The sequence below is a fragment of the Eulemur rufifrons genome, chromosome 28, assembly GCF_041146395.1.
Source record: "Eulemur rufifrons isolate Redbay chromosome 28, OSU_ERuf_1, whole genome shotgun sequence".
Classification (NCBI taxonomy): domain Eukaryota; kingdom Metazoa; phylum Chordata; class Mammalia; order Primates; family Lemuridae; genus Eulemur; species Eulemur rufifrons.
In genome coordinates, this window is record NC_091010.1 from 54,477,996 (window position 1) to 54,493,203 (window position 15,208).

At 36.5% G+C, this 15,208-nt stretch overlaps 1 protein-coding gene across 1 annotated transcript; it reads right to left on the minus strand.

Annotated features, from left to right (window-relative positions):
• Positions 1 to 1,504: 1,504 nt before the first annotated feature.
• Positions 1,505 to 12,787, minus strand: SMNDC1 (survival motor neuron domain containing 1). Its single transcript, XM_069460549.1, has 6 exons — positions 12,627 to 12,787; positions 11,355 to 11,474; positions 6,110 to 6,252; positions 5,344 to 5,505; positions 3,384 to 3,537; positions 1,505 to 2,405 (listed from the first exon to the last, which is right to left on the minus strand). The coding sequence occupies exons 2-6, from the start codon at positions 11,472 to 11,474 to the stop codon at positions 2,268 to 2,270; spliced, it is 717 nt and encodes a 238-aa protein (XP_069316650.1). The 5' UTR covers positions 12,627 to 12,787; the 3' UTR covers positions 1,505 to 2,267.
• Between the last annotated feature and the right edge of the window lie 2,421 nt (positions 12,788 to 15,208).

The window sequence follows — 15,208 nt, forward strand, 5'->3', positions numbered from 1 at the left end:
CTTTTCTTGACGAGAAAGAAAATTCTACACTAAATTTTATAACAAAGCTTCATGAGGCCAAGTTTCATATTTGGTTTAAGAAGATAGAGTTTAACTATCTTCATTTGTACAATATTGTTGGTGGTATCTCGTTAACCATCTTCCCAAATTCAGCATCACATCTGTGTGACAGGTACTCTGTCTCCCCCGGAGTCCTAACTTTTACTTTAGTCCAGAAACACCAACATCATTCTGACACCAGGAATTTCCAAAGGGCCACAACGTAGGTCCTTTTGACACAAAGGTTTCTTTCTTATTTCCTTACCTACACGCATCCCGTTTTCAAAACAAAGGTTTTTTTAGGATAGGGTTACTTTTGTTTCCTTTTCTCTCTCTCTCTCTCTCTCTCTCTCTCTCTCCTACAAAGCCTCCGGGGGAAGTTAACATGCAGAAAAGGCAAATCATAGGGTCAAAGGAGGGACAAGTCTGTTAACAACAGTCCTGCCTACACAAATACCAGGTGAACTTACTATTCCAACAAACACACCAAGGTAATCCCAACAAAAACCATTTTCTAAGGTCACATCATTACACCAAATTTCTTTCCAGTTTTTTTAATTCAAAGGATTCTCTCGCAATCTTTCATGCCTACCCTTATTAGTACGCTCTTAAGATGTTTGTTACAATGGTAACAAAATGAGTATTAACATTTTATTTAGAATTTTTCAGGCTTTTTGTAGCCTTTTTTCTACTGCAACTTGTGCTTTTCTTTCTGTCCTTTATGTTCTACCCTGTGGCCATAGGTTATAGGAAAAAAACAGTGACCTCCTGGATTGAAAGGGGACTGAATGTAGAAAGGAGAGATGAAGAATTCTACTACTCATCACTATCCTCCTAAGTTTCAATTCATCAAAAAATTAACATTCATGAAATAAAAACTCATTTTCCCCTTCCACCAAAAATTTACAAACACCCCGATACCTAGCACAAGCCCTTAAAATAAGACTGGCTTGTACTTTAGGATCCAATTTTTTATCTAATGGAAAGAATACTTAAGGATTTATTGAAATCTTTATCACATACTGAATATTCTCTTCCACGGCAATGCTGTGTGCAAGTACTTCAAAGGCTTAATCGCTATACCAACGCTGGCAGCTAAAGACATCATCCTTTTGTTAACACACCCTGGAGATTTTAAAAACACTTTATTTAATAAAAGTTAAACATACAAAAACTGAAATTAACATACATCCTAAAAATCATCTTCTTCCATTAATAGGAAGACCCTTTTCTATGCATGTATTTGGCTTAAACTCAACTGACAGTAACTGTGATGTTCACTTATACCAACAAATGCTGACTTGATCTAGTTAAAAAATTATAAACTCAGCTACATGAACATAATATACAGGAAAATTATGGTCAGATTAATGCACAAGAAATACAGGAAATTTTAATGATGAAACATTCAGTACTCTTGTTCATTAATTTAGCCTTGTTTTTTTTTACAAAAATAGTATCTACACTGTATACAGGGCTATACATCAGCTTTTTGTCTTCCCATATAAACATTACACATCCACATGGTACCACAACTAAGTGAAAAATCAACACAGGAAAAAAGTAAACATACAGAAAACAAAAATACCTTCGAAAAGGTAGCTCATCCTAAACATGGTTTCTTACATAAAACTAAAACTTGAATAAAAATAAAAGCTGGATCAACTTTAGCGATGGCATAATAGGCCTAGGAAACAAAGTATTGAAGGAAAAACCTCAAAACAAACGTTGCCATTTACCAATTAACCTATATTTAGGCTGAACTGGACAAAAGCTAGGTTTTACAGTTGAAGATTAAAAAAAAAGGTAAAGATCTCTCTTTAGCAGGTTGTTGTTTTGCCTTGATGTTTCAATGAATTGCTAGAATATGTATCAAGTTCAAAGCATCTGAAAATTCCAAGTTATGACTTACAAAAGGTACATACCATAGATTAAGTGGGGGCCTGATAATAGGAAGATCAACAATTCATCTAAGTGCTGTACTAAGCAGCATTTAGAAAAGTTGCTTTATTCAACAAACTTTGAGGGAACTGTGGTAGTAGTAATGAAAAAAGTTAAATGAATAGCAGTTATCAAATTCAATTTCTTCAAGTTTCATTCTATTGAAGTCAAACAATGACAACGGTGTCTTCCTTACTCACCTAACAAATAATTTACCTTTAGAAAAATATAAGGATAAAAAGGTAAATGTAAAGCCCTGCAGAGATGAAATCCAACAGTTTTTCTGATTATTGAGGCATCAAATGCCTAACATTGTATTTAGAAGTATCCTGATATTGTGTCATAGGTTTATCAGCAATTCCACAAGTTCCTACTCCAACTTTGCCCGTTACACTCTCAGGTGAAGCAAAAATACTCCTCTTTACCTACAGGAAAGAAAACAGAAACCATTCCTGATTAAGTTTTGGAAAAAGTAAAAGTTTCAAATTTTATGTTAAAATATGTTCTGGTTTCAGTATTTTACAAAAGAAAAGCACACTGCCTTTGTTTGTTTAGTGTCAAAATGGTTACTGAAATGATCTCATGCTGGAAGCCATTTACTCCAACTTATAAGTTCTGGAAAATACCACTACATGCTATTAACCTCACTTGCCTTCAGGTGTCTTAAAAATTTTAGTTTTGCAGACTCCAATCCTAAATCTAGCTATAAGCTATCCACTTTAGCATGCCTAAAACCCTGGCTGTATTGATGTTTACTATAGGGCCTGTTATGATGCCTAAATTGTCTGTTGGCCCTTGTTAGTCACAAAATAAACATCTTTATGAAAAGGAAGTGCTACTTTCCAGAAGTCTTGTCCACCACTCTAGGAACTATCTCGACAGCAATGAAAACTAAAATACGGCTGAAATCCAAGTTATCCTTATTCTGAACTTCCTATATGAATGCTACGGTTATCTTCTACCTATCCCCTCTCCACACACACACACACACACACACACACACGCTTAGAAAGATAAATGTATCAAGGGAACTTGAATGCTCTTTTAAATAACATCTACCAGTGATGCCCAGCATAAAAGCATGTTAATAAAGCAGGTAGAGTTCAGCAGACTGCCTGTAAGTGGTAAGGTAGCAAATAATTTTTCGAATTTTAGTTTGTAGAAGGAAGAACATAGACTTTTTATAATTCCCGATATAAACTCAATTCATATTTTTTATTGCAGAGACAGTGGCTAACAGGTTATTTTTTAATAAGCCAAATTGAGGATTGACGATTCTGAATTTAAGATATGGTTAAGCATGTACTTCTAAAAATCCGTATACTTCTCCTTTCATATTAAAGTTATTTTAATGACAGTCGCACTTTTCAAATTTACAAAGTGTGATTAAAAGATTTACCAACCTGGCCTTTTTTGTTTTTAGAATAGGCTCTGTTGTTGAACTGTTGCCATTTCACCTTCTGGTCCTCTCTTTCCTGCTCAAGTTCTTTTATTCTCTGCGCTTTTTTCAAAGCCTTCTTCTTTTTATATTCCCGTTGCTGAGCCATCATTTCTTTTCTGCGTGCAAAAAACAGAGCTAAATGTCGACTGTTAAGACTTAAAAGATGACTTCTTTGTAGACATTAGAAGTGCCAAAAAAAAAAAAACAAAAACAAAAAAAAACAAAAAAAACCCCATAAACATATTTTTCTCCATGAATAAAAAGTACTAACTCATTAAAATCAATGCCAATCACCTAGCACTACTAAGAAAATATGTAGTACTAAGAAAATATGTCTTTTTGAAAATATGTAGCATCATTGGAAGCTTTTAAACATAACTATAATCTATTACACATGTAAGTCAAATATTTCCATGTAAATTTTTATTTGACTTTTATATAGATTTTGCCGGTTGTGTTTTAGGAATAAACTGAATTTCAATATTGATGGACATCTAAACCTTTATCAATTTCCAAATAGATATAGTTAGCAGGTACAGCGTTTAGAAACAGTGTATGAAGAGATTCAATGCAGATAAAACTATTTCACCTAGAGCAATACAGCAGCAAAAAAGGAAATCATTGCTAACAATTCTTATAAAAACAAAAAAACCAAACGTTTCCAAAAAATTCTAAATAAAACTCTCAATTTCTGCTCAGCACTGACTTTTAACCAAATGAAGGATGGAAAAAAAAGAGATCTTGAAGAAAGGCAAAATCTAGACTCCCAGTACCATATCACCACCATGAAGCTAAGCATGGCTTTTTACACAGAAGTCAAAGACTAAAAATACTGTTAATTTGGCCTGTTAAAAACCATTCGAAACCATACACTTCTCCATTCCCACTGATACTCCCTGAGTTCAGGCTGCCATCATTGTATACCTGGATCATACCAGTAGCTGCCTTCTCTTTTGTCAGCTATCATTCTAAAGCTCAAATCTGATCACATCATATCCCTTCAACTTAAAATGCTATCAGTGGCTTACCAGCTCCTTATAATCTGGACTCTACCTCTCTGGCCTTTCTCAAACCACCCACCTTCCAGCCCCCCAAGTTTTTACCACAGGGATTTCTGTTACTTTTATGCCTCCTCCTTCTAAAAAGTCAGTATTTACTAAACCTTTACTACATGTCAAGAACTGTGTATGTGCTTTATTAATGTTATCACTTTAATCCTCACAACCTAGTTAATGTACATAACTACTGCCCCTTATTCTACAGAGAAGGAAACAGATGTGAAGCAGCTTGTCCAAGGTCACAGGCTTTTTAATAATAAAGATAGGATGCAAACCCAGATATATATATATATATACACAACACTCAATGTCACAAAGCCTTCTAATTGTTTTTAACCCTGGCTAACTCCTATTCTTTTCAAATCTCAGTTTACTGTCATTTTCTCAAAGAAACCTACCCTGATAATGAAAGTATATAGTTTCGGTACCCCTTCTTTGTTCCCTTAAAGCACCTATTATATACCCCCCCCCTTCCTAACTTTTATACTTTATTATTAAAGCTCTTGTTTAATGATGCCTTTTCTGCCCTAGATGTTTAATAAACTCAGTTGGGACAAGGCCCAAGTTGGTCTTCTTCACTGTGGTGTAAGCCCTAGCACCTGGCTTATAAAAATATATTGGGAATATGTTTTTAGTATCCTCTTAATATTTACTGAATCCCCAAGAGTGAACCAAAATGTCTTCACTTTACCTAGGCATACACATACAATGTTAACCCTATCATCACTAATCTTCACAACAATGGTAATCAGTATTATAACTTTCTCACCTCAATCTAGCCTACTTAGATTCTCTCTGCAGACTATCTCAAGTGCCCAAATGGGGAAGATCACACCTAAAATACTAATAAAGTCAGTTACTTACTTTGACATGGGTTTGTTGCCACTATCCTCTTTTGCCTTCCTTCCTTCTTCTACAGGCTTGAGGTTCAACAATGGAGTCACTTCAGCATTGCCATAACCAGCAAAGGTGATTGCAGCGGTGCCATTTTCTTCATCTATCTCCTCAATCTCCGCTTCATAACACCTGTAAAGATATCATGGCTGTAAGCAGGTGAGTAAAGGTTTAGTACTCAGCCTACAAGACTTATACTGTAGTGATACAATCATTACATGTGTCTAAAATGAAACTTCTATAATCAAATGGCCTTTTTGGCAAAGATAATACAAGGAGTGAAGTTAGCCATCTGCTATCAAAAAAGGAAGTTCTAATCAAAATATTGTTAGAAAGTCTCTTACATATGTATCTGCTCAATGTTCTTTAATCTCTTTGAGAAAAGATTATTTCTTATAAGAATGATTTCAGTGTGTGCAAGATACAGAAATCTGAGATAATCAACCACTCAATTTTTAATTTGAAAAGAATTAAGATTATTTTAGAAATAACCATTCATTTTCCTCTGCTTTCATTTTTCTTTCCTCTAGTATCCAAGCCATTATTCTCCCTCTAAACTTAATCTAAAGCCAAACTAAATTGTATCAATGGCAACCATCCAAGAATCAAACTGGCTCTCTAAATCATATTGCCTATGTAGAAAGATTAAAACAGAGTAGTTCAAACTGAATAAAAACTTCTTACCATTGTATTTTATTATTTCATGTTATAGTTAGAGTTTTTTTTCTACACTTACTGTCCATCTTCACTCCAGATTGCCATACACTTGTCTCCTACTTTCCATGAATGAGTGGGCTGAGTAGAAGCAAAACTGTCTGAACTTGCAAGAGTTTCAGAAGGTTGAGTTGACAGAAGGTCTTTGGTTAGTTCTATGACTTCCTAAAAAATGAAAAACAAAAACCAGAACATTATTTTTATAATTCACATTGTGAACTACTCTTTGTTATTGATGACAACAGCTCTTACACTGTACAGCACATAAGTACTCTACATATATCTGCTGTTCATAATACAATTAAGAGAGTACTGTGATTATCCCCATGTAGAAACCGAGATACAACCTTTTATACTAGTAAGTGGTAGAGCTGTGATGTAAGCCCATATAGTTGCCTTTCAGCTTAACCACAAATACTAATGGAAATAGAGTAGACTTGAGCTTCAACACCATGCATTATTTCTAAGTAACTATTTTAGCTGACTAGATCTCTTTAAAGATAAGAAATAAAGTCAAGTATGAGGGACTAAATTAGATTTGAGATCACTTTTATTCTCATCATTGTCATGTATATTTTACGCAACTGTACTGTTTCATAGGAAATTACCTGGCAGTAGTAGTAACTGCCTGGCCACTCCGTCATTTTTAAAACACTTGAAGCAGCCCTATTAGTAATAAAAATGTTACTACTTATACATATTTCTACTAAAATACTATAGATATATATAAAAGAAACCAGTAGTCATCCTAGTCATTCATTATAAAACTCACCCCCCATCTGGGTAAAATTACCAGGTTAGATTTAAAATATACCATACCTTAACATTAAGCACATGAGGCTTCATTTAGAAGGAAAAAATAAAATAAAAAACACAGACAGGCAATGCCTCTGTGTGGCAGATATTTTTTGTAATTCAGGCTTATATTTAATTGGCTTCATTCAAAGATGTTTGGTATAGGGATGGTTTAAAAATTAGAGAAATAGTACATAGATAGATTCTGCTACCTATCTGCTGTATTTTTTACTCTAACGAAGATCCATGTTATAGTTCATCTTATCTGATTTAACATCTTGCATACCTATTCCCCCACTGTTGCATTTAAAACATCATACTGTCTGTTTAGGGAGAAAAATTAGCAAAGTTAAACTGTGTACTGAGATTCTTTTGGTTCCCACTCAAGTTTTCTAATAGTAGTTCTGATTCAGTAGCCAGTAAATATTACCTCTCTCCTAAAGATTCTAAATCTTCCTAGCTACTTCTGAAAAACTAGTATCTGAGCCTTAAAAAAAGGAATATAAGCTCTTAGAGAAAGGTAAGTACTACAAGACTCAGATTCGAGTTAAAAATTCAGTAGAAATAACATCTCTAAGTTTTATTAGTTGCCAAGTAAGCCATTTAAATACTTTTTAGATAGTCCTTTGCAAATAAAGCTAAGAACCTTTCACATAAATACATTACATAATATACAGAGAAGAGGAGTAAATTATCCAGTCTTGTTTTCAGTTAATCACTTTTAGGGCCAGGAATATAATCCAGTAAGCTTGACTCAAGAACCCACGCAATCCCTATCATTAAATACTTCCTCATCTTCCTAGGGATCATTTAACTATTAAAGCACAAACATGAATTCTGCATTTGTAGGTCTCAAATTCAGAACTCTGTTTCTTTTAGGACACAACATTTTCCCACTGTATTTTCATAAGGAAATACATTTTCATCAAAAAAAAAAAAAATCCTGAAAAGCTGTGCATATTATAAACAATTTTCAGAGCCCCGCGTTGACATGACCCTTTAAAAAAAAGTCCAGACCATTTACTCCTAGCATCCTTTAACTTTACTATAGTTTTACATCCACTATCCAAACTATGAAGAACCTTCTAATTTTTTTTTTCTTCACATGTGCACATGGACCAAAGTATTAGAAAAACTATTTTATGTATGAGGGGGTTTCTTGAAGGTACATACCATTAATTACTTTTCCTCCCTCAAGTCTGAGTTCTGAAACTGCTCCTTCATCGACAGATGGGCAGCAGTTACAGTAATCGGCAATTCCAGGAAGCATCAGGTGTTGTGATCTACATATCAGCAGGTCAAAGGGGGTGCACTCAAGCACTCTGCTTACTGAAGGAAGGCGTTTCGGGGATGCAGAGAGCCACTGTAATATATGAGACAAGTGACTTGACCCCTGCCTCCTTTAGAACCAGTTTATTCAGCAAAACAGCCTAATAAATTCACTATTTCTGTGATTATCATAGACTACCCTGGGAGCTAGTTAGCTAGCTAGCCTGGATTTTACTACACCCACTTTTTAAGTGAAAAAAGAAAGGCAGTTAGGACTTCAGTAGATTAATTTGCTGCCTGCTGAGTAACTTTAGTCTATATGAAAAACAGTACATAAAAGAAATAAACATGGAAACCTTAGTGGCAAAATGAAGTCATTGAAAAAAATACAGAAAGAGCGTTTTGTCATAAATCAAATGGCAAACAAATTAATAACCAGGTTAAGGATATAATTCCAAAAGAACACAAGGAATTAGGAACCATATGATAGTTCAAAAATATGAAAATGAGGAAGCCACAAACTCAATCAGGCTGAACAGACTTCTCACTAAACATGACAGACAGAATTAAAAACCAATGGCATGAGATACTTCCCAGAAAGCAGAGAAGAAAAAAGGAGGGAGGGAAAAACCCACAGCAAAATAGAAGTTTTAACTGTAGCCTCAACGGAGACAATTACTAAATGGAAGCATGCAGCCAAATACTTTTCAGAATGTTACTTAATCTTAAAAGATGCCTTCCATCTTTGAGTAGTTTTCAGTTCAAAGGGGACCTAACCTAGTAACCAAAATTAAACTTTTTTTCCCTCATGATAGAATAAGAGGGAGAGAAACTGATCAAAAGTGGTCAGGAAAGGCACTGTTATTATTACTACCAGAGGTATTAGAACTTAACCTTCTAAATCTTTGGCACCCAACATGGTCATCACATATAGTTATTTAAACAAATTAAAAACTCGGCTCCTCAGTAACCTGACCTGTATTTCAAGTGTTGAATAGCCACATGTGGCTTGTGGCTATGGTACTGAACAGCAGATACAGAACATTTCTAGCATCACAGAAAGTTCTATCTGATAGTGCTGTTCTAAATGGTTATAGAAAAGAGGACATTTTACATGATTCCCAGGTCATTATTAACTGAACACAAGGTAAGCCTTTTAGGTGCTTACTATAATGTCTACCACGACGGTTTCTCCACACAGTATAGATCATGTAACAGTGAAGCAGTTCTACCCAGACTCTAATGACAATTTATTCTAGAAATATCAAAAAAACCTGATGATAATATTTCAAACTCCACTCCCAATTCCGCCTCGACCAGTTCCACATATACTGCCCAGGAAGCAATATACAGAACATCGGCACACAATGTTTTTCTTTTCTTCAAAGAAAAAAATGACTGCTTTTAGGTTGGTAAAAGTAGACTGGACATCTCTCGTTGGGGCAAACAGAAAGTTAGTATTTCACAGAGTATAAGTATAGAAGAGGTCAGTTTGCCTCTATTGCCTCACGTTCAATGTATACTCACAACATACAAGCAAATCAAATGAACGGGCAGATAGCAAACCATAGGGTTATTTTTACTGAAGGGCCTGTGAGAGAAATTGCCCCCAAACACCTTTTTCTTATTGACTGACACCCTGAAATCCACAGACCTAGCTTCTATACATCGAAGACGGGGTCCTGCTCATATTGAAATTATCCCAGATAGTTTGTTTTTAAAAATATATTATCCTAGGCCGGGCGCGGTGGCTCACGCCTGTAATCCTAGCACTCTGGGAGGCCGAGGTGGGCGGATCGTTTGAGCTCAGGAGTTCGAGACCAGCCTGAGCAAGAGCGAGACCCCATCTCTACTAAAAATAGAAAGAAATCATATGGACAGCTAAAAATATATATAGAAAAAATTAGCCGGGCATGGTGGCGCATGCCTGTAGTCCCAGCTACTTGGGAGGCTGAGACAGGAGGATCGCTTGAGCTCAGGAGTTTGAGGTTGCTGTGAGCTAGGCTGACGCCACGGCACTCACTCTAGCCTGGGCAACAGAGTGAGACTCTGTCTCAAAAAAAAAAAAAAAAAAAAAAAAAATATATTATCCTAAATCTAGAATTTGAAAATATTCAACTCATCTTAATTATGCCCAGGTAAGCAGTTTCAGAATCCTAAATCTGGACCCCATTTCAGTTAAGTTCCATTTGTCTGCAGTTCTAATATCCCTAAAATATTAACAGTTTTAACGGACAACAGGATGATAAAGGGAGGGAAAGGATTTAGATAGAACACAGATTTGAGTTTCATACTAAATCAGTAAAGAGATCATCAAAATACCCTTAAAACTTTTTAAAAAATCAGGCTCAGAAATTAAAGGAGGTTCTTAAGATGAAAAGTCCCATGTATTAATATGTACAAATTATATATGCTGTTTTTCTTAATAAACTTGGTATCCTAAGAAACAACAGATATTTACTATCACTGCTTTTGTCTTGAAATTCCAGTGCAGGTTTTAAAAAAAAGATTTCATATCTACCTAACTCTCCCATGACAGACAAATTAAGATCTCCTTTTCACCACATCAACAATTGTCAACAACTACACAGTAAAATCTAACCTTAACTTCAAACATCTATGCAGAGAACATGTACCTCTTAAGGTATTTTTATGATTTTTGTTTGTTTGTTTGTTTTTTAAACTTGGCCCTCTTATTTGCTGAAATATGTTTTTCAATACAAGGTGTAAGGCACAACTCTGGGAAGAAAAGCCACATTTTCATTTTCAAAGAATCTTGTGGCATTAAGAAGAATCTTAATATGGTTATACTTTTCTTTTTTAATCTTAGTTGTAATATCTTTTGAACTAAATTTCTCTTGCCAGGTCTTACAAAATAAAAGCACTTTTCATTGTAGAGTTGTATGTACTTCTCTTGAGAATTTGACAGAGACTTCCAAAACCAATTCTTATTTTTAAAATTATTCTTTATATAAATCTTGGGTGCTTCTATAATGTGTCACTCATTTATGATACATAGAGGAAGCAATCCTCCTACAAGCCACAGTGCCTATGTGCATACACATACAACACTAAAACAGACACATGCACGCAACACACACACAGGAGGGGTACCCTCTCCAAATGGTGCTTTGGTGCCTAGATTCTATGCAATAAATCATTTAAAAAACACAGAAAAACTACAATTGTCCACCTATACCTACTTGTAAATCTTTCTTCAATTTTAGCAAATCTTCATTTTCTCCATTTCCAGATAATGCTGCTTCAACTTGCTGGAGTTGAGCTTTGTAGCTTGCTAGCTGCTTTGCTAAATCTTCTGACATCTAGGGAAAATAAAAAGAGTTAAGACCATGAAAACTGGACCAAAAATCAAACCATAAAAACTAATTTCCCTATCTGCCTGAATTAACTAATTTTTGCTTCCAATCCCTAACACTGCAGTTTCATTGATCACCATTACCCTTACTCTTAGTTCAGACTTGAGCTAAACCACAAACTTCAAGATGATAGATTGATTCTGAGGATTATAAACATGCGAGATAAATTCCACATAAAGAGAAAAGCAGAAAAGGAGATAAGAGGGAAAGGGAAATTTCTAATTTTCTTTAAACTCCTATTATAGGGAAGGCACTGTGTTTGGCTCAATAATCAAGGCTGTTATATCTTCTTTTTAAAAGGCACTGGTCTATTTTAAGAGTTGAATCTTTTGGGGGGGGGGGGGAAATCTTATTTTTAAGCACATACTTCCAAAAGCCAAATGAGAATTTTTTTTAATTAACTACATAACTCTACTCGAACTATTCAATTAAGAGCGCATTTAGTTCTCCAGAACAAAAATTTTTCACCCAGTCGCCTAAATAGTTGTCGATGCATGTTTCTTCAGTAAAAGAAAACAAGCACAAATACGCTCCGATTTGAGAAAGGAACATGCCTTTTGCCAAATCCAGCTCACTAGTTTTCCTGAAAATAAGATACGAACTCTTTTTTGATGACTTATAAGCAAACATACAAGATTTCCGAGGATCCTTATCTTTCTTAAAATTTCCGTTCAACGAAAGCCTGGAATCTGGAAAGGTCTCAAAGGGTTAAAGCAAGCCAACCTGCCTCCTTCCAGTTCCCCAACACCTCAAAGCCCGTCACTACTCGCACAATTATTTCAGACCTCGAAATTCAAACATCAGTTGCCAGGGAAACTGCCGGAGCCCCACAACCCTCAAGTTAGCTCTTCCCCGAACCGCCGCGGGTGTCCCAACCCCACCCGACGGATTCCCTGGTTGGCCTAGTTCGCTGCCACGGCTCTGGGGCCCCCCCCAAGGCTCAACTCTGGGTGGGAGAGGAAACGGTGGCTCCTAACTCTATTGCCGACGCCCAGACTTCTCCGACGAGGCTGGCCAATCGGCCTCAGGCCTCGGCTTCAATTCGGGAGAGACCGAGGCACGGCGAGGCCTTACTCTCTCCCCCACGGGGTTTGTTACCTTGTGTGGGGTCGGGGGCAGGGCGGCGGGAAAGGGTCAGGGCAAGAGCCCAGGGGTGGCGGTGGATAGCAGCAACAGCAGCAGTAAAAAAAAAAAAAAAAAAACCTCCGCGACAACAAGGCGACTCGGTCTGAAAAGGAAAAACTCGGTCGGCGGTGAGGGGGAGGGGAGGAAAGCCGGGCGCTGGAAGGAGGAAAAGACAGAGGTGGGTGAAGTCTCGCGAGAGACACAAATACTCGCGAGATGTCGCTAAACTCACGTGATTCCTCGCGCCCTCTAAGCTGTCCGCCTAACTCACGTTGGGGACGAGGAAAAGGCGGGTGTAGTCGGAGGGAAGTGGCGTAGGCGGGCTGCGTCGGGCGCGGAACATAGGTTCGTTTTACCTCGGTTCCGGGTTGCATCGAGGAGCCGTTTCTTTTGGGTCCTTCCTGAGGTTTCCAGACGACTAGTCGCTTGTGCCTTCTTAGGCGAGCATTGCTGGGAGGTGGGAGGAACGGGGCTTAATGCAGCCTTTATACCGGTGGTTGGTTATCAAAGTGTGGTCCCTGAACCCTCAGCATCACCTGGGAATTTATTGGAAATGCAATTCTCAAGCCCTGCCCCAGATCTTCTAAATCCAGAAACTCCGGGAGTGGGCTCAACAATCTGTTTCCACAAGCTTTCCAGGTGATAACCGATGTCCGCTCAAGTTTGAGAACTGCCGCTTTACATATTAATTAAAAACTTTAGTAGCAACAGGAATCTAATTAAATTGTAGCAGAAACAACCTATTGGAGAGGTTTATTTAAAACTTTTGTAGCCACGGCACTCTAGCCAGGGCAACAGAGCGAGACTCTGTGTCTCCAAAAAATAAATAAATAAAACTATTTTGTTAAAACTACTTGGTTTTAATTAAGTTAATTAGGCTAATCTCGTCTGATAGGGAACAATCTCCAAGTTACAGTCTTGAATGATTAGCAGAGTAGTATGAATACCTCTATTTATGTTGAAGTATTACACACATTAAGTGTGTGTACTAATATAAGCGAGTTCTGGACGGATACACAAATCTGTCTAGAGGTTTGAAGTAGAAGCCAAATGTTTTCATTGATTACCCTTTTTACGATTTACCCTTTTTGTTTTTTATATATAATTTTATTACAGTTTTTAAAAATTTTTTACATGTGTTGTTATGAAAAATAAAATCCTAAGATACAAAGAGGCTATATAAAATGCCAGGAAGGAACCCTCCCAGGGGGATTGAGGGTTTGTTGGTGGACCCATAAGAAGGCCGCCTTCTCAGATGGGTTCTTTTGAACTGTGCCAACATCTTGCTTTATTTATTTCTTGTTTTCTTTTGAAGGAGCCTTCCCTTTCATTCTTTACATACACACACATCGCTCTCATGGTGGGTCACATTACCTATAGAGGTGGAAACGAGGTCAGGTTTGTGACTGTGATTCCGATGGCAGTCAACTTGCAAGGATTGAAAATGCTGCAGAGGGCAGCAGTGTGTAGCCAGAATTAAGAGGGAAGACAAACCAGAAAGAATGTACTTTTCCTTAAAGTAGAGACTTGTTTAAAATAAAATGTAGTTTTTGATAACTGCTCTTATTCTAATTGTGTATTTTAAGAACTGATGCCTGGAGGATCTTCCTTGAATATAAAGTAAACTTCAGAGTTATGTAAAAATCTCAAATGAGAACTCTTCCTGAACCCCATAGATCAGAAAACAGGGAAATATTTATTATAAGTTCCAGTATTGACTTCTATACCATCTTGATAGTTCTGTTTTCAGGTTTTTAATCTCTGTGCAACATTGATTTATAAAGAAAAGCTATATTGAATTTTAATTCTCACAGATAACAGTTATATGTGCCAGATAACCATTCTAAGCACTTTATACATATTCATTTAATTTTCACAATGAGTTTATGTGACATTAAAGACAAAACTGAAACAATTATAAGCTTTGATTAAGAGTGATACTTCATATAGGCTTTCTGACTTACTACCTCTTTTGAAGTGCCAAAAATCCACTTTCAGTGTCTGATTTTTCTTGAAACATTTGCATCCCAACTTAATCATGTTTATTCTCCAAAAACAACAGTGTCGAAAACATGTAGTTCTTTAAACTGGTATATATTTATTTAAACCCATTAAGTGAATAAAATTTAAAGACTCCAAATTGTCATCAGAATATACAGCTATTTCCTTTCACTACTAAAGAAAGCTGAAGTATAGCTCCTGCCTTTGGAAATGTGTTAACCCACTGCAGAGCACAAGAGTATGCAATAAAACTAATACACGTTGGTCAATTGGGAGACTGAATTCTTTAGATTAGCTTTTCTTGTATCCTTTCCCAATTATAAATAGCCCCAGATTTGCCCACTTTTTTTTCTATCTCGACAAATGCCTAAGGTGATGAATTAGAGATGTGTAGTCATAATAATTGTTGACTTTCTTTAGTCACACTAGGTGCCTGGAGATTTGCTACAGAGCAAGCTACTTGCTTTTTTTGTGCTTATTGAGACATTCATCTCAATGTACTGGATACAGTGCATTGAATACATATATCCTGGGATGATGCTTAGTTGATGGAA

Coding starts and splice junctions, on each gene's coding strand:
- SMNDC1 (XM_069460549.1), bottom strand. CDS start 11,474: ATGTCAGAAGATTTAGCAAAGCAGCTAGCAAGCTACAAAGCTCAACTC. Junction 6,253..11,354: donor AATTGAAGAAAGATTTACAA/GTAGGTATAGGT, acceptor TTCATTTTTTAG/GAAGTCATAGAACTAACCAA. Junction 5,506..6,109: donor ATCTGGAGTGAAGATGGACA/GTAAGTGTAGAA, acceptor ATATCTTTACAG/GTGTTATGAAGCGGAGATTG.